Below are 19,978 nucleotides of genomic sequence, written 5' to 3' on the forward strand. Positions count from 1 at the left end.
CTGTAAAGGAAAGTTTCTTGCCTCAGCCTGCAAGAGCTTTCTACTGTTGATTCCAGATGTCAAGCATATGAAACTGTCTTATGAGTTCCTGTTAAACAATAAGTTTTCAGTTTAAGTTGTAATTTTGATTTCAAGCTAGAATTTTGAGTAAGGTTCTCCACAGACTAGTTACATTGTTGTCGAAAACCCCAGGGGGGTACTCCGGCTTGTAAGTGACGGGGATGATCGAATGGAGGCAAAACTCAGGACCCCAAAAAATCCCTAGTAAGTCTTCCGACATTACCCTCAAAAATCCCTGGACCAAAATAGCCCCCCAAAAAATTCCCTTGTCAAATTACCTCAGTCTAATTTGGCAGGAGGGGCAATAATATAATTAACACAAAGAAAATCATAAAAAAATTGAACGCTCGTGTTTGTTTATTCATCATACCATAAATACGCCAAGGCGCTATAGTTTGTTTTTAATACCCCCAAAAATCCCCTATTTAAATCAAGTCACCCCAAAAAATAATTGACAAATTTTCCAACCCCAAAAAACCCGGAATCAAAAATTTTAAACCCAAAAAAATCCTTCGATCATCCCCGTCATTTACAAGCCAGAGTACTCCCCCCCCCTAGGTCGAAAACTAAATGTTATTGAAAACTGATTCAGTCTAATGCAAGCATTCCACACATTGGAATGTTTGTTGTCCACAAACTAAGTCAAGCCAGCATGAGCTTGGGAACCAACATTCATTTGCGAAAATTTTGATGAAGTTTAAAGAGTCCTCTTTTGACGATTCACAAACACGCTGGTGTGGGTCGGCTAGCAGTTCTTGCAAGGTCTTGCATGAATGGCTCCCTACCCTTCGAGAGAAAAACAGAACAAGTAACAGGTAATAATTATAACCCCTAGTCCCCCAAACCAACAGCAACTGATACACAAGGGGACTAGCCTGCTACACTTCTGCCCGGGATGGGACACAAAGTCTGCCTATGCCCCCTCCCCATAGCTTAACATTGATAGTTGCATTAATAGCTGCTTCTATAAACATCATGGTTTTAATGTTCTTTTTAGAAATTCCCTTGTTCCATGTACTGAATGCTAAGGTGACATTTGGCAATATTGGTGGTGGTGAGTCGCCCATAGCTGGAGTGCATGCTATTAAAGCTGACATCAAAGAGATTGACGAGGACAGTGAGACTCCAGCTGGGCAAGAGGAAGAGCCCTCCACTGCTGCCGCCGGGATGGCAGCTAGGTGTGTCATAGAGTCCACTTGTTTTGAGGCTCCAGCAGGCTACAGAGAGGTTAATTTGGATCAGCCTGTGGGTGAGTAGCATGGGTGGTTAAAAAAAATTATAAAATAAATTACTAATAGTATATTTGGAGAGGAAGCCACATCAGCTTTAGCTGGTTTTCTTGTGGGTCCCTCTATCCACGTCAAATTGGAATTTGGGAATGTTTGTTTTTTGTGGAGGGAGGAAAACAAGAGAACCTGAAGAAAAACCTTCGGAGTGAGGAAGAGAAACTCACGTATGGCACCGGTCCAGAATTGAACCCGGCTGACTGGGAGGCAAGCACTCTCGCTACTATGCCCTATAATGGGCAGCTCAGAGTCAATTATTATAAATGTCTTAAATTATATGAATGATGCTCAAGAATATTTAGAACTCTAGATGGTATTCCCAGGGTTTTTCAGGATTTTTTTTTGAATCGTCGCATTAAAAGCTGTGACTCGTGGCTGGCACCCATTGTTTGCTTAACATGGTACCTCCCTTTGAAAAAGGGGGCAAGCCAATGTAAAGAAAGGAGAATGATTTTAATTGCAGAGGGCACCCATCCATTTTACCAGTATCAACATTAATGAAAACACTAAAATGAGTGGAAAACTCAAGTAAAGCAGATCTTTTAAAGATGTCTAGACATTTCTGACAGTAAAAAACATGAAGTCATAGATGTTGGCAATCAAACTGGATAGTAAAGTTTTATTTAAAGCTAAAAGTTCTGGATTTTTAGGAAATTTGATTAATGCCATAAAAACTTGTGTATAAGTATAGTCTGTGCCTTTTCTTACCTTGCTGTATTATTTCATAGCTCCCCTTAGAGATGAAGAAGATGAGATGCTGCAACTAGCAATACAGCAGAGCTTGCTGGAATATCAGCAAGACCCTGCACAAATGATGAGGCTACAGGCTTTGAGGGACAGTCGGCAGGTGGAAGATGATGAACTTCAACGGTAATGCTACATACATAAACTTTATTTAAGTGTCATGGTATTAAGCTAAATAGCTAATTGGGGACACTAAAATAAATATACAAATATAAAATATAAAAATACTAATATTATATAAATATATATAAAATATAAAATACAAATATTAAGATAGAGAGTAAATGTAACTCGAGTTTCACGCACTAAGCGATGATCGCTTAGTGCGTGAAACTCGAGTTACATTTACTCTCTATCTTAATATTTGTATTTAGCTCTGCATATTCATGCATAGAGCACTCCTAGGATAAGTGAAGCAATCTAGTCATTGTTTATTCGTTTAAAATATAAAATATATATATATAAAAAAAACACTAATATTATATAAAAAATTAATAGATAAATAGATATAAAATATAAAAATACTAATATTATAAAAATAGATATATAGATAGACGGTTAAAATGACACAAATGTTTTTAAAATTCTAATGAGTTAAAAGTGATTACAAGATTACTAGAATTAGTTACATTATTATGTTGTGCAAGCATAGCATCTGCATTGTCCGTCCAACACATCAGTAATGTTACTGTCCCGAACTGCTTTTTTGAATTCAAAAAGGCTTTTTTGTTACAAAGGTCTTTATCCACTTTACCCCACAGATAGGGACCTAAATATCTTATACTATGTTTACCATAATTTACAGTGTTGAACCTAGGTATTGGAAAATCGCTACTACGCAAATCATAATTCTTAGATTGTTTATAAAATATGTCACAAATGTGTTTGGGTGCCAGTAAATTTTTTAACCTTGTACATTAATATCAGTATGTCTTGTAGTCGTCTATTTACTAAACTAGGCAGCTTTGCCTTACTTAATAATTCATCATAAGATGTCGTCTTGCTATTATATACTGCATGTAGTGCTCGCTCTTGTACCCTTTCTAGTTTTCTAGTGTCAGATGCTTTGCAGAAATGCCACACAGTATGACAATACGTGAGATTAGGTAGAATTGCCGCTTTGAAAAGTTGGAGCTTGGCTTCTTGGAACAACAAATGAACTCGTTGTGGTACAATTGTGTGTGTAAATAATATACGCAGGCCTATAGCCAGACTTTTCTGTCAACCAAGGCAATTGCGAAATGCCAAAGTCACAAGCCACAAGGGGGTCAAGTTTCAAAAACAAGAAGCCTGAAAATGCCGTTTTTAGGCAATATCAGAAAAAAGAAAAACTCTAATATTTACTTAGGCCATTCCAATAAAATGTTGCGTTTCCCATCGCCCCGTCCCTTGTGATGTTGGGTCGGTCGGTCGGGCAAAAAAAAAGAATGAACACTTGAAGGGTTCTGGGTTCCAGAAAAGGCTGGGCTGCTGCGTAAGAAAGCCTGATTACAAAGTCAACTCGAAAACGTGGTCTTTTCGTTCGTTATTCCTTAACAGTCTTAAAATAACGTAGTATCGATGTTTATAAAGACAAAGACATCACATCATACCAATTGTTGTTAATAAAACAAGATTGTGTGCTTGTAAATTGAAGTACTTGCTTCTTTGAATTGTGAACCTGGAATTTTTTTTTTTACTTTTCGAAAAAAAACGGATCGGTCGGGCAATGGGAAACGAAACATTTTGTTGGGATGGCCAACAAAAGGCTTAGGAAACAGTTTATTGTTTGAAGTCATGTGACCTTGAAGTAGCCAAGGAGATTGCAGGTTGTTGGAGGAAAACTTTATTGTAACAAAACACAATGTTCTTGTTTGTAGTGCTATCAGAGAAAGTATGAGAGAAAGTGGCATTGAAGGGGATGAATCTACACAAAACCCTCCTGGTGACAGACAAGAAGGCGATGGTGCTGTCGTTTATGATGAAGACTTGCAGTTGGCCATGGCACTGTCAGAGCAGCAACTAGAGGAAGATGAAAGGCTGCGAAAACAAGAAGAGGAGGAGCTCGCAAAAGTCATTCAGCTCTCTCTGTCAGAGAATTAAACTCTAAGGCAGTCTCAGGTCAGCTTTAAACTCTCCTTTGTGCTTTAAATGCATTTCTTTGAATTCTGTTAGGAGAATTTGGTTTTCAGTCCAAATGTTTTTCCTGAGGTAATAAGTAAATTTATTTTTACCTGTTTGCTGGAATTTGTTATAAAATGTAAAGAGAGGTTCAAAATTACAATGAGACTATGTGACTGTAACTGGAGCTACCGGTACTTGTGTTTTAAACACAAATGACATAAAATAATAAAAACAAAAGACAAATAGAATTACAATGCTGTGCCAAAATACAAGATACAATGTGTTCTTATTTGTCTGGTTCCGGCCTGAAAAAGGAGCCCTACTTTGACTCCACAATAAAAACCAATGACAAAGAATTTTAAAACTTTATTCCAAGCTGAAAGATTGCTTCAAATGCACTTTTTATGCTCATTGTATTTTTCTCTCCCATAAAAAGTTTTTGGTTTTGACCTCCAACTGCACCCATCTCTCTGGTAATTCAAGTTTAGGCTGAGTTTGTACTTTCCTTTAAGAGCTGTCAGTGTCGGGGGGCGGTTTAAAAATAGGGTATATTGGTTCAAACAGCTAAATCTGAAATTCTTTGTCTCCATTTTTAGAAATTCACAGTGGTCTGGTTTTGTTGTCTTATAATGTATCAGTCAATTCCAAGTGAGATCATCCCCCGGGCAAACCCCCGGGCATTTGACTTTTTTCAAAATATTTGATCAAATTCCCTACTATGTGGGTCAGTTGCACAATCAAATGCCCAACCGGTCGGGCTGAAATGTCATTGTGAGTCGGTTTTCTTGTTGAATTGCGGACATTTTGCCTGCGAGAACGAGCGGATTTGCTAACGACCAGTTACCTTCTCATTAACACTAAACGGACACTTGTGCCCTATTTATCAGCCAATTTAATAGGAAAAGATAGATACGTTGACACTAGTTACTTTACATTAATGTAACCAAATACTAACTTCACATGCTTGAGCTCGCTAGCGTTTTATAGTTTATGACACATTTTGTCAAATGCCTGACCATCTGGGCTTCTGTTCAATCAAATTCCCCACTATCTGGGCCTCAGTAGCAGTCAAATGCCTGGGGGTTGCCCCAGGGAAGGGGGGGGATGATCTCGCTTGGAATTGACTGATACATAATTCAGTGATCCTGAGTAGCTCCAGTCACAATAGCTGTGCTGTAATGTTGCTTTCACTTTTAACTAACCATGGCCAACTGAAGGAAAGCATTTTTTAATATTAATAATTCCTTTCAATTGGTGTTTCATTCATTTCATTCTATCTTTTTTAAGAAAACAAGAAATGAATTCAAAGTTTTAAATGAAATTTATTTGTTCTCAAATCATTATTGGTTGTAAAATTATTAGAACTGAGGACAGTTAAGTGGGGGACAGCTAAGTACAAACAGTGTCATAATTGAGAGCTGAATTTTTATTGTCAAAATTAACATTACATAATGGTAAAGTAAACCAATCAGCTCTAAGCAGTTATAATAATTCCAGATCTCGTGGTTTGTGACAAATTGTTTTCGGGATAATTGCTTCCCACCTAGGGTACCAGTAATATTTTTTTAATCTAAAGATGATCTTTATTTAAGTCAAGCCTTAAAGCCTGTAAGCCTAAGCTCCAAAGTTATTCATTTCTTGAGTGCAGTGCTAACATGTACCGGTAAATACCGACAATAACTTTAAAGATATCCAGTTATTGCTTATTGCAAACAAATATATTTCGTTAGTTTACTTAACTTAACTTTATACCCTCTTTAATTTTTTTTACTAAAGATATGGGGCTCAGCGCACACTTGTAGTGCAAGTGGCACTATATGGACAGACGGACAGACAGACAGACAGACAGAGAAATGGACAATCACATGAAAATCTTGATCAAAATTTTTCAGCTTGATGGTTTGCCAAATTTCCTTAAAGGTACATTTTTTAGGGGGGCCTACATGGGATGGTTGTTTTAATCATATAATAACAATTTAAATTCATTCATTAGAAATCCTAAGGAATGAACTCAAAACATTTTTATGTAATTGAAAGAGTGTTTTGTTTAGGGTGAAAGAAACTACCCTAGGGTAGTTCAGATTAACCTAAAAAGAATTAATTGATTTGACCTATGTCATGTTCCTTGGGTGGCAGTTTATTTTAATAGTTTAATTGGCCACACCATTTTTAATCTGTTTTCCAGAAGTTATGTGCTTGTAGGGTTTACCAACCTACTAGCAGGAGAAAGATACAGTGTTGTAATAATGATTTATTTTATTTTATTTTTCTTTAATTTTCATGCTCAGATTGACAAAGTCTCTGAACAAAGTTCAGAATACATTGTATTCTATAATTAAATTATTAATTGTATTTAGTCAGGACTCTTTAGAAAAATGTTGTACAAATGCGAAGCAAGTGGAAATGTTTATATTCAGTATTTTATTTATCAAGTAGCTTGTCAGTATAAACTAGTAATGAAAATGTTTTATTTTGTTCATGGCAACTGTTAGTTGCAATAAATTTCTGCTTTTCTTTCACATCCGATCTTTGTTGTTTCTTGAGAAGAGTAGTGCAGCTTACTTCCCCCCGCTCAGCTGGTATTGTTTAAAACTGTGTTGCTTATAATGTTAAATTCTAATTATCAGACTCCAAAATTGCATGGTCATAAACGGCTTCTAGTTGTCTGGGACCAGTAGATTTTACTGATGGGGAAGGGCCCTGGCAAGCAAAATTCAAGAGCTGCTCCAGTTTCTGTAGGTCAAGCCCTTTCATAGAACTCTGACTTATAACATACAGATAACTCAAACTCACTGATAACTACAGTCCAACCTTCTTAATACAGACACCAAAGTGGCAGGGATGAGTTATGGAGATGTTTCTATGTTACAGAGGCAGATCAGAGTTAATATGGATTTGGTTTCTTTTGGACCAGCAGAACTGTCCATAATAGCGAAGTATCTGTAATATAGAGGTGTCTGTGTTATTAGATTCATGAATGAAGTTAAAACTGAAGGGGTGGGTAGGACACTGGGTGTGGTGTGTCAAGGGTGGGTGGGTGGAGAGTATATAACCAGAATTATATGGTAGGCCTATCTTTCAATGAAATGGCTGTACAGTTAACACTGGTGGGAAGCAAGCTTTCTTGCTACTCATTCTTGTTCCACAGGGCCGCTTGTCCCTCCTAGCCAGCAGAGCCTGTGCACAAGAAACAAGTGGCTCTGGGGACACACGGTTTGATTGGCTGGATTAATATTTTAACAAAAGGAACAGCTAATCAAATGAACTGTTTGAAATGGTTGATTTGATTGTTTTGATACTCCCTTTGTTAAATCTAGCCAAACAATTTAAATCATGTTTTCCCAGAGCCACTTGTTTCTCTTGCACAAGCTCTGCCTGCTAAGTGGCTATGGGGTACTGTACCACCTCTGGCTCTTCTTCCCAAGGGATAGAATGGGGTCATCACCTTATCGTGGTGGAGCGGTTTGTGTGTCTCAATGACCCCTAGAGCTATGTCGGCTGGAGTCTTGTACTCCTGGTAGGGCCACCCATGCCGAACAGGTCGAAGGGTAGAGACTAGACAAAGAGTGACCCCCTGGTCCTCCAGGTTGGGGGTTGGGCGTAGGGTTAACAACCCGACCCCATAAAAGAACAGAAGTGTTACAGAAACTAGAAACGTGGACAATGATACAACACCAGCTGGGGGTATCACTGCTGGGGCTGCAATGACGCTTTCGGGTCAAATTAAAGCCAGCGGGAAGCCCAAAGGCCGATGGGCTCCATGGTAGCCCCCAAGCGACAGACGACCATCGGTTGCTGGAATGTGAGACAAGCTGGGAAGTAGCCAAAGCGGTGGCACGAAACAGGGAGTGTTGGACAGAAAACGTGATGGCCTTATGCGCCTACTGGCGTGAGGAAAATTGATGATTGATGATCAGACTTAGGGCTCCCTGGCACAACAAAAATGCCAGTAGCCACATGTAGTCAGTTTATTGCAATATTTATGCAATAACTTGTTTTATTCAATCATGTTAACTTACATGTCAAATGTTCAAATGTGAATTATTACAACTTGGGTCATTATAACCCCAAAACAGTACAAAGCTGAATATCTTGAGTTGGTCAATAAAGGTTAAAAAATCATTTCAATATGAATCTTGAAAATGTTTACATTATCTCTAAGAATTTTCTAGATTATACAATGAATGCCATTATTATTAATATCATAAATTTATTTCTCAAGTCACAAAAACAATAGCATGCTCCAATTAATGCACACAAATTGTAATCAGAGGTCTGCAAAAGTTATTAAAAATGTATTAAAATGACTTATGATTATAATCTTGAAAATGTTCCTAATGTCCTAACAAACAACGTACTTGAATCCAACTGGATTCTGTTGCATAGCAATACCTTTAATGTAATGTACACTGTAATACATGTATGTTAACATATGTGTCAACATTTCAACCTATCCAATATTACTTCCCTTTCTACTGCAGGGTTCGTACTCTTTTGAGCTTTTGAAATTCCATGACCTATTCCATGACTTTTCAATGTTTTCCAAGACCCAAATTTGGCCATTTTTCTTGAAAATTTTCAAAAAAATTGTCTTGATTTTGGGTACGTTGTTACCCTTTTCTTTGCAAAAAATAACCCGCCTAATTTACTCTGTACAACCAATACCATTTTTCATAACTTTCCATGGCCCACACTTTAATATTAATTCCATGACTTTTCAGGCCTGGAAAATGAAATTCTAAAATTTCCTTGACTTTCCAGGTTTTCCATGTCCCGTACGAACCCTGTACTGATTATAGGGAATCACGACTTACATATAACGTCCTCGGTGAACAACGTTGAATCCAAAAGGATTCTTTTGTATTTAAACGACATTTTGTATCTTGATGTGGCAAGGAGCCTTGTGGTACTGAACCACAAGCTCTGGGATGAATTTACTTCCAACATGAGAAAAGAAATCTTTTAAGAAAAAAGTGCATTCTTTAGTAACTACAATTGAATGCATTGCATGATTCTGCAGATGCATCGTGTTACTGTCGTAAAAAGATGTGTTATTTAACTACCCGTATGTACATTTCCAATGTAACTACATCGATTATTATTAAAGTTTGTATATAAATTATACGGATCTCAGACATCCATGCTACAACTGATCCGGCAAGTTATTTACATTCATGCAAACCCAAAGAAACTAAAAAACTACTTTTAAAGACACCTATTGCGCTAACCATTCTTCTCCAATGGTATGCAAAGTACTACTGTGCTATGGTATCATTAAATGGCGTTGCAAGTTCATCTCAAAGTGAATAAAAAATCAAACCTGTTCATTTTGTCGTCTGACCTCTTAGGCCTATCATTACTATAAATACAGTTTTGTAATGATTACCTTTCAAGTATAACTAAATAATTTATTTGTTTTAGGTCTGGGTGTATGTCGTTTTTGTAAAACACTACTTACACATGGATTTTTCAACAATCACTATAAATTAAAATGTACACAATACAGACTTCCGCAACTCAAAGCTAAGCTGTAATTCCAGTACTGTTGAATGTCGCATCATGGACTAGACTTCTAGACGTCTTTTGTTTCCCATCATTTGGCTTCACACTGCTGTGTTTAAACTGTTGTTACTTTTTCGTTCTGTATTGATGAGAAAGGAGCAATGATTTGAGTTGTAGCAAGATGTACTTTTGTATACTTGACTGTTGATCTCTTAATAAATGTCCTATTTTGTACTTTTATTTACAAATGCAAAACAATTAATTGTTACATTCAGATAATTTATTATTGTTAAAAACAGTTGGGCACTTTCTTGGCTTTGTGGATGGTGTGAATTTCTGCAACTGACTATAGTTCTATATCAAATACTCCAGGCAGTGTTTCATTGGCTATCCAAACCCCTTGAATTTCGTCAAAAATACTCTAGCTGCTGTGCATCATATTTTCAACTCTCTTCTTGGTGTTTGGTTATCCCAATGATACAAAGTCTCTCTTGTTGTGTGATATATTACAACTAAAAACACAGTGCAGTATTTGTTTTCTTCTTGCATACCTTTGCCATCAATATGACCTTCTTTTTTGCAACAGCTTTCCTTCACTTTCTCAACAACTTGCTTTCTTTTTGCGCACATGATTAGTTCAAACACCACAACAATTAGGGTGACAAAACCCATTAAAGCAATGCCAATCTTGTAAGGAAGAACATCCACTGTCAAAAATAATAGAATTCTTGTTAATATAACAATTAATACATGTATGTATAGTTTAAGCCAAAGAGTACTCATTTGGTGTATTATCTTGGTGTGACTGTCAAGATAAGAATAACCTTGAGGCATGCTGCAGTGTAACAGTGACCTGCACATTGTATGACAAGTAAATATATGTCACTCTGGCCTGTCCACACAGTCAATAAGTAGATGTATACCATCAAAACTGAATTGATTTCATTAGGCATATAGGGTGAGGTATCAAATGAAATTGTAAGTGTGCTGTAAATCCCCCCCCCCCCCCCCGGATGGGATGCTAGTTTATTACAGATTGCTTCCAGAATTTTTTTTAATTTGCCCTACAGTGTAGGAACAGGTTACCAGTACAGTAGATTCCTGTTAATCTGGTCACTAACAGGCTACAAAAAACAAGCTAAAATAACAGGGACCCATATAAAAGAGGTTCTTGGAATAAGAAAATGACTGACACATGTGGGTCATCACAAAGTGCAAGGCAGTGAGGTGTGCAATCCATTCCGGTTAGCACTTTGGTTAGGCTAAATGGCAGTTTGGTTAGCCTACAGTTAGCTTAGGTAGCTTGCAGTTAGCTTTTTTTATTGGGATAAGGGATTTCTGTTTCACATGCCTTGCATGCCTTGCTGCTTTGCCTTGCATGCCTCACTGCCTCGCATATTTGTAAGACTCACACACGTAAATGTTTTGTTCAGGCCAAAATAAAATGGCTGTAAATAAACAAGGTGGATCAGGGTTCACTGTACCCATTTTCACACCTGGTTGCAGAGGGGTACTGTGAGAGTGAAGTGTCTTGCTCAAGAACACAAAGCAACAAAAGGACCCTAGCCACGGATTGATCCAGGATCCAAATTTGTACTAACAACTAGACCACGCCTACTACTGATAGATAAAAAGATAAAGTCTGTATTTGAGCCAAGTGGCCCATCAGCCTGGAGCTTATTTCAGTTTCTGTAGCATGTAGCAGCTAGGAGAATCAGCATTAAATTTGCTGGTACCAATTATGCACCTCAGGGTGGAGAGAGAGAGGCACTGTGGGAGTATTAGTAATTAGTGTCAGTTGCGGGAGAACACAACGCAGTGACCCTGGCCAAGGCTTGGATCCAGTCTGCTCAATCCAGACTTCAGTGCAAAAGAAAAGCCAACAGGCCTCATTAGCAACACAGTCACAGTGGATGCACTAAAAGTAACAATGCAGATTCCTCACCTTTTTCATTTTCACCGTGCTGTTTTCCAGTATCCGGACCACTTTTACATCTGCAGTTCTCTTCATCAGGCACCTCTCCTTGGTCCCACTGGCATTCCAGGTTACATGTACAGTGGCAACTTGTATGATTATATACTGTGATAGTTTTGGGTTCTCCACTTAAGGGATCTTTTACTTCTAAAGAAATCGCCTCCCTCTTTGATGCTGTGCATGGTTTTTGACTGGGTGGAATGCTCTCGTCACAAGTTCCAGAGCAGCGATGTAGTAATATGTGAAAAGGTTTGTTCCCCTCGGTTTCTTGAACCACCACTGGTCTTGGCTGACATTTCTGCTCACTTAGTTTTACTGATGAGACTTTCACTGGGGAAAAACATAGTAAATATTTACACTTTTATATTTAGGAGAATGGGGGGGTGGGAGCCTTGAGCCATGCAGCCCATACCGCCAGAGCTTATCCCTGTTTCTGTATCATTAGGTGGCTAGGAATATTTTTACTCCCCCCTGAATGGGATGCTAGTCCATTGCAGGGTACCCCCCCCCCCCAGCATTATGTTGCCGTACCCAATAATATACCTAGGTGGAGAGAGGCATTAAAAGAGTTAAGACAGATTCCGCTGAAAGTCCGAGCAATGAGTGCGAAAATTAAGTACCAAAAATCTACTCATTGCACGGCAACATTTTGTACACTATTTAAAAGATCTCATCGAAATTTATTTGTCTTAGTGACCCCGCAATTAAATTCTAAAGCATTCTCGAGAAAATTAAAGTCAAACCTCGAAAAAATGTATTAAATGCGCGCCATTTTGTTTTGAACTGGCGCAAGACGTCCGTTTTAACTGAAATAAAGACAACTTCAAATCCATTTTTCTCTCGCAGGGTCAGCTTGAGTACTAAATTTTTGGCAGGTTTTTGTTAGCTGTACTAAAAACTGTTGCCATGCTAAGAGGTCTTTTTGGTAACTTTATTTTTGCCTGTATTGCTCGAATATTGTGCGGAAACCATCTTAAGCAATTTGCCCAAGAACATAACACAGTGACTCCGGCCAGGGCTCAAATCCAGACTGATCAATCCAGAGTACTACGCAGTAACCATTAGGCCACTGTGCCCCCCCGGGGCCCGTTTCTTAAAGGGGGGAAAACCTTCCCGGGGATAAATCTCTATCTAGTGGATATTGTATTTTTTTTTCCAACATTTTTCCTCTGGATATTTTTTTTTCTATGGAAAAGACAACCCCCCCTTAAAAAACGGGCCAGGTGAATAGAGTTGATAAAGGGGGCCAGGAAAATTCTATATCAGTAGTTCTGTCATTTTTGTTCATTCTTTCTTAAATTGTTACAACTTGAATTTCCAGAGCTTATTGACTTAAAATTTGAAGTATGATGTAAAATAAATTTATTAATTTTATGACACCTTGCTCAACCTTTGCCCAAATTAACACCAAACTTTATTGATGACGTTTTACTATTATTTTTATGGGATTTTACCCCTAAACAATTATTGTTTAAAAAAAAACATATTGTCGCAACATTGTCGAAATAATTCTGTTAAAGCATTGCAGATATTGCTTTCTAAAGAATGACCTGGAGTCTGACTCAAATTATCTTCTACATCAATAAGAAGGCAGATGCAACTTGGTCGGTGCTACTAATTAATTAATGTCCATGCTATCCTCTGTGTAATTGATGAATAACAGTAGCCAATAAACTCCGGATAAATTTTGACAGTTGGAAGCTTTTTAAAAGCAAAGCGGCTCTCCTGGAGCTTGCTGAACGATTTCTTACGCTTGGCATCACAAGTCGCATCAAATATGAATGAGAAACGCCCAAACAAAATATCGGACAGTTTTACGGCTTTAAAGAGGATAAAAACTGTTCCTTGCTTTATTTATTTCTGAAGATTAAAAACTACGAGGTGGCAACTGTAATTGTTTACATAGAGAAATCGATCAGATAAGTTGCGTCTATAACAACACTTGCGAACACACAAGATTTAAAGGCGCTACGAAAAACAAAAGACTTTAAGCAGTTAATGAAACAGGAATGAAATATTCTTTTTTGGTGCTGTTAAAAAGCCCACAAAACAAACACGAGCGCTACTGTTTTGTACATAAATAAAATCCCATCAAAGGTGACAAATTCCACACATTGCTTCCCACCATTTAAAGGGCTGCTGTTTGTGTAATCAAATTGTGATTTCGTAAGCAGAATTTCTCAGAAATTGCGAAAATTAGTTTGACTTCGCCCACATAACAGCCAACAAACATCCTTCGCTAACTTCTCACAAGTTGCCAAGCCACGGTTAGAATCACGAAATATTCCCATGTGTTCACTTACGCGGAAAATTTTTGGCGGTTTTTCGCGGAACCGTCATGATCATGAGTGAGTGCAGTTTCCTGACGCATAAAAAAACAAAGCAAATTCTCCTTCCTATTTAAAGACTTGGCATCGAAATAAAGCGAATGGGAGTGAAAATGATGTTGTTAAGTTCATTTATGAAGTCAAATCAAACGTTTTGATTCGTTCGAAATGTGTTGAAACCGACAAAAGGGTTTACATTTCACCACGGTAAATCCGCGCGCGCGATCAAATGATATACAAGCATGTAGCGTGAATGTTTTCGTACATAAACAGTTTTATTCAATTCATGGTCTTTATTAGAGATCAATCCGAAATAATTTTTAAAACAGTTTCTCGAAAGAAAAGAAGGAAGGTTCTAATTGAAATCGGTTATTTTGTAGCTTCCGTAATAGTGATTTCTAAAGACTTGTTATCAAACAAATATCAAATTGATCGATGTTTTGAAATTTGCGGCGCCTCTTTCGTTGAGAATGATTATGACCTCAATCTATAATTTTTGATATCAGGCACGTTGGGGTGATAAGTTTAAGAACTACTTCTAAAGAAGATGGGAAAGTGCTCGCTGCACGTGAAGTTGTAGTATTGAAATAGTATAGAGTATTGAAGTCGGCAAGCGCTCACTAACCTGATAACATAAGAAGAGTGACCACAAGGAAAGTAAAGATTGTTGATAGCCTTGTCAATGATCTACAACCACTGCATATGCCGCAATCCATTTTTCTTCGGGTTGTTGTGTAATCCTGGGCGGAGATGGTTACCCGCTTCGTTTAACTGCGGAGAAACGAAGGTAATGAATGAATGAAGCACCGAAGGAACTTGTAAAATTATTACTCAAACGCCCCAGCCTCAGAGCCAATCAGGAACGAGGTCAAAGATAGTAAACTTCCGGTGGCTCGGTGCTGAGCGCGGAGAACCGGAAATTAATCCAAACACGCTCTCTTGCAAACTTTCAAAACTTTTGTTGACTCATGCACTTGATTTAAATTCCTGCAGTTTAAATAGTGGATTTTTGTCTGCTTATTGCTCAAAGAAGCTGATTTTGTGTCAATGTTTCCTCGGGGAAAAGAATTCAATTGTCAGAAACCCATGACCTTTATGTTTATGCGTCAGTGCTCCGATCTTTTTCCCAGCTACATTAGCTACGTGAAAAACCCATCCCAGATTCATTCATCTTCCTGTGTTGTTTTACTCGTAATGTACACACCCAGGGAGACCCAGGTAGAGGAAGTTGTACAACTTCAAAGCACTTCCAACTAACTAAATTTAATTTCTGTGAAGAGATATACAAACCACAGAATAGTCGAGTGCTCTATTTATTATCTGATCTTGGCGGTTTATATATTCCTGTTCCTGCCTATTAAATTCATCAGCCTAATAGAAAATATGCACTGTTGTGTAAATCAGACATTGTTGGATTTGTTTGAATAAAAAAGAAAGCAAAGTTTTCTGCTTTAAAAATATGGCGCGCGCCGGGTTATTGAAGTCAACTTGAGATAGCTTGATGGGTAGTGAGCATTTTTTGTTGACCGATTTCAATTTTATCTTGTACCTATGAGCCACCATGCTTTACAATTTTTTTCTGTTTAGACTATTTACAAGAGTGGAAACATTCTTGTAGACCTCAGTAAAAGATTAAATAAATGGGGACCTTCGCTTTCAGGCTAGCCTAGATCTAGCGGGCTGGATATATTGCGGAAGACGGCACGCCTGAAGACAAAAGATAACTCGTATATTTGGTTGACTTCCTGAAGTTAAGTATGTACAACGATCGTTTTCATTTACGTTGTTCCTCTGTGGTTCCTGCGAATGAATCTTCTGCGTGCAGGCATGCCGGTGAATAATAACACAGTTATTACTGTGTACCTCCGCTATAAAAGGAAGTTTTTCCGGTGATATCTTCCTGAAAATTGTTACGTGAAGAACAATGTGTTGATCGCCCTAACGTCCTGTTCAATCTGCGAAGTACTATTTTCTTTTTTGGTTACGTTCTTAAATGATGTTCTGCGGTTAACTTAAAATACCGTAATTGGCGCTTGCTTTCGCAGTTAGTCACTCAAACTTTATTTGTTCAACTGTATGAGGTACAGTGTATAGACGTCATAAGTGACGTAAATACAGAGCGATCATGCGAAACGTCCAATCTCGAGCAAATGTTTTTAGGCAAAAATTCATTCGCAACACAATATGAGTAAAATATAGTTATATTAGTGTAAAAGTGGAATATTTCAGCCAATTGCGCCTCGATAGATGAGGATAAGAAACTTATGAGAGTCTTTTTATAGTGAGTCTGCCTTGGAAGACATGAGTTTTGCGAGGGTGCTACATACATGCACGTGGTCGAGCTTTTAATAAAACGCGAATGCATGCATGATCGAACAGGATAATTACTCTAATCAAGGCCATTCATTTAGATCTAAACATGGCTTTAAAAGGCATTAATAGAAAGTGATATCTCACTATTACACAGCACATTTGCTTTTATATTCAGTCATACCGAATTATTAGACCTGTTAATGTGTTACTTCCGAAACAGTCACCTTTTTACTGTTGTTGTGGACAACGAAACGAGCTTTGCTAACAAGCTCTAATAATCTTTAAAAATTGGACTTGAAAAGTGAAGCAATTATCGCCGAAATTGAACCCACATAAAAGTATTTAACTCACGTGTTATTAAACCAGAATGTCTCGATGAAAAGAAAATCAATTAATTTCTTACCTTAATTGCTTTTAAGATCAAAAATCCTTTATCCCGATTAGAAGAAAATACTTTCCTGCTGACTTAGTGTGAGTTCAGCTTTTAGTAGGGTAGTTTTGGTCCCCCTGGTTGAAGTGTGTGTTCGGTTTATACTGTAATAAAAACGCACCCACCTGTAAATCGGTTTATATCAATCAATTCCGCGGAGGTGGAATTTCAGAAATGTCGGTTGCTCCGTTACACCTAAATATTTGCCATAAATTTAGAACAAAAGTTGACAAGGAGTGGTATTAGGCAAGACTTTGTTATTTAGTCGCGGTGTCCGTAGAAAATAAACGTCATAAAAAGGTGGATTGCTCTAGATTGATAAAGCTAAAAATAATGCGTCGACCTTTGTTAGCAATTTTAAGATGATCTTGAGCAAAACAGAGATTATCGTGGGTTAGTGTTTTAAAACGTCGTCAACAATCTGTCACACTTGAACAGTCTAGACTTGTAGTCCCATACTGTGATAAAAAAAAATTCAATATTTATTGCCAGTATTATGTTTGTGACATAAACTTTAAAAAAGTTTGTAGATTCGAAACTATTTAGGACATTCTTTCACTTTTGATTTTTTTAGATCAAGGAACATGTCGTCTTTCCTGTTGTCTTGTTTTTGTTTTCCAGTATACCATGCAACGGAAAATAACATACACTTACAAAACAAGACTCCCACATGTCTAATAAAGCGTGGGCCTTGGTTTGATGTTTTCAATTAGCTCAATATAGATTTTTAAAAATTTGTTATCGCTAATTAATTCTTCACTTCCGGTTTCCACGGATCTCCGCCAAACACTGACGTCATACTAAATGTTTTCGATACCAAGGCGGCAAAAGATTACGGACAATTTCAAGAGCACTCGAGATGTGAAACTTCGTCTGATAATGTGACCGGTCAAGCAACCACCGGAGATTTCCGACAATATCCGAACATAAAGTCGATAACTCCTCGACCAGCGACGCGCACCCGAATTTGGCAAAGCCCAAACTTGACAAGAATCGAAACAGTTATATTTTTTACAAAACATTCTCACGGGTAGGTAGGCAATTTTTTTAGAGGCTTCCGCAAAGGAAACGCTTACATGCCTAAGTATTTTTGGAAGCCGGCTTCGTCTTTTTTTGTTTGTTTAGAAATTTCTGGTTACTTAATTTGTTTCATTGTTGTGACCACACTTGGATTCCAGCTAAGTAAAGCCTCAGCTAGCCTGAACAGAAGGCAGAAAGTCTTTTTAGTATCCCGTGTAATCTCGTGATTTTCTTATCGTAAGATATTTTCGTAGCTTCCGATTTTTAAGAAGCTTATGCCTATCAGCTCAGTAAATCGATCTTAATTTACTTATCTCTATTTTCACTTACGGTCCGTAGAGAAATCTTCCGCAGGAGGAAATCCTCGTGTTTCGAAGACAGATTTAATACGTAATTGTTATCTCTGTGTTTCGCTGTTTCGTTTTTGCGTCGTAAATTGACAGCACAATCGAAATAATTAATAATCCGCTGAAGTTAGAACTACTTTTTAAAAAAAAAAAAAAAATCTGTTTGGCCCAAAGTTATTGACTGTCTATTAGACTCAATTTACACTAAGCAAAACACACAAAAAAACACTGAGAATCATGTTCAATGTCGCACATTTCAGACTCATTTCAGACCATTTCAAGTTTGCACCTTGTTTACGAAGAAATGAAAGTCTGAATTGTGGCGCGTTTGCAAGTGTTTACGAAGAAATTAAAGTAATTGTGGCGCTTCAAATCAATGCGTAAAATTAACGATTTCCTTTCGAAGCGATTAGCGGATTAGATCTTATTGAATTTAGCGAAAAGTGGAACGGCACTGTTTTTTAGAAGGCAGGTTCGGCCACTGGCTGGGCTGCCATTGTTAGAATTATGGGGTTTCACAGAAACCCGAATTGCAAACTTTGAATAACAACATAATTCGGGGCTAAAACTAACATGTTCGTGAAGCCTCTGGACCCCCCCCCCCCCCCCCCTTGTAGACAGTCGGCAAATATCAAAAAGTTCAGAAGCGAGGCTAATCCCCATTATATCAATTGGATTAAACAAGCTTAAACTAATACAATAAGTAAGCTTGTGGATCAACTATAAAACCGATGTTATCGAATGGAAACGTTAACTGGGGTTAGTGGCTAAGATGGTAGTGTTTTCTATTAGCCGCAGAATCGAGACATTATTTCAAGACATTTTCACCACTATTTATTTGTAATATAATAAAAAAAAAGATATTAGGCAACTCGTAACCCAGGGCCCCCCCCCTCCAGAGCGAGACCAGACCCAACCAGGGCCCTCTCCACTGGGGGGCGGGAGAGAAAGTCCTGGAACGAGGTGGAATAGGGTGATAGAAGTAATATGAGCGAGTGTTGCTATAATGTTGCTACAATGCACAAACATTCCTAAATTCCAATTCAACCTGGCCTGGAGCCGGACCGCCCCAGACCCGCACAAAAACTAGCTCGGGCTGAATTGGCTTCCTCTCTAAATATTGTAATTTAAGTTTTCAAACTATAATGGAAGAATCTTGACGAATCAGCAGTGAAAAGTGACACAACAACGTTGAACAGCAAATGTTTCAGTGTCTGATTGTTTCCACGGCAAAGTGTTGTTTAAAAATTCTTTCCCGCCAAAACAATTGAATGACTGACAAATGACAAGAATTAAAAGATATATGGTGAGTGAAACTCGACTAAGCTTGCAATTCAGTGTTGTTGTCGGATTTTTTCGGGATTAGATTTCTTTCTTTGCTGATCTTGTACCCAGCTCTTCAAGCATTCCTAAATACTAGTTAAATATTAGTTAAAAATTGAGAGATCTTTTCCTTTCAGTGAGCTTACCTTTTGAATTCACTCCTATACAAAGTAGATTACTGTGGCTACCACGATTTTAGAATAGTCACAGAAACGATTGGAAATTTTCTTTCCAACGAAATATTTATACCATTCATTTCGCCACCTATTTTTAAACTAACATATTATTGGCTTTTACACGCTGAGCTCAAAAAATGGAGTTCCTTTAAAAATACTGGGAAGTTGACACTCGACAAATTTTCAAGTTATAAATAAGCTCGTTTATGGTACATACGTTTTTCCTAATAAGGTTTTAATCTACTTAGAGTTTAAGATTCCCAGAAATTGGCTTCAGTAAAGAGAGGAATTCACCCATGTCATTCACATAATGAAATTATCCGCACAGGAAGGGGGAAGAGTAAGATTAAGTTTTATGTAAATCCAGCACGA

The 19,978-nt window shown here is 37.8% G+C and overlaps 2 protein-coding genes across 4 annotated transcripts in view; one reads left to right on the forward strand and one right to left on the reverse strand.

Annotated features, from left to right (window-relative positions):
• LOC144646508 (ankyrin repeat domain-containing protein 13D-like) overlaps nt 1-6,719 on the forward strand; it is a 29,330-nt gene extending 22,611 nt beyond the window's left edge. Inside the window, exons 14-16 of the mRNA XM_078506121.1 lie at nt 1,058-1,309; nt 2,075-2,216; nt 3,950-6,719. Coding sequence (XP_078362247.1) covers nt 1,058-1,309; nt 2,075-2,216; nt 3,950-4,172 — 617 coding nt within the window. The 3' untranslated portion in view covers nt 4,173-6,719. The remainder of the gene's footprint in view (nt 1-1,057; nt 1,310-2,074; nt 2,217-3,949) is intronic.
• Nucleotides 6,720-8,148: 1,429 nt separating this feature from the next.
• Nucleotides 8,149-19,599, reverse strand: LOC144646535 (uncharacterized). Of its 3 annotated transcripts, none has more exons than XM_078506169.1 (5): nt 19,577-19,599; nt 14,623-14,768; nt 11,641-12,000; nt 10,247-10,402; nt 8,149-9,834 (listed from the first exon to the last, which is right to left on the reverse strand). In XM_078506169.1, exons 2-5 carry the CDS (start codon nt 14,711-14,713, stop codon nt 9,797-9,799), a joined length of 645 nt encoding a protein of 214 aa, XP_078362295.1. In that variant the 5' UTR covers nt 14,714-14,768; nt 19,577-19,599; the 3' UTR covers nt 8,149-9,796. The 3 variants fall into 3 exon arrangements, with proteins under 3 accessions (XP_078362295.1, XP_078362293.1, XP_078362292.1); XM_078506167.1 differs by lacking the exon at nt 19,577-19,599 and adding an exon at nt 18,091-18,153; XM_078506166.1 differs by lacking the exon at nt 19,577-19,599 and adding an exon at nt 16,714-16,839.
• Nucleotides 19,600-19,978: the final 379 nt, after the last annotated feature.

Source organism: Oculina patagonica, chromosome 3 (assembly GCF_052425735.1).
Source record: "Oculina patagonica isolate OP01 chromosome 3, crgOcupat, whole genome shotgun sequence".
Classification (NCBI taxonomy): Eukaryota; Metazoa; Cnidaria; class Anthozoa; order Scleractinia; family Oculinidae; genus Oculina; species Oculina patagonica.

Coding starts and splice junctions, on each gene's coding strand:
- LOC144646535 (XM_078506169.1), bottom strand. CDS start 14,713: ATGGATTGCGGCATATGCAGTGGTTGTAGATCATTGACAAGGCTATCA. Junction 10,403..11,640: donor GCACGGTGAAAATGAAAAAG/GTGAGGAATCTG, acceptor TATTTTTGACAG/TGGATGTTCTTCCTTACAAG. Junction 9,835..10,246: donor AGGTCATATTGATGGCAAAG/GTATGCAAGAAG, acceptor TCATCAATACAG/AACGAAAAAGTAACAACAGT.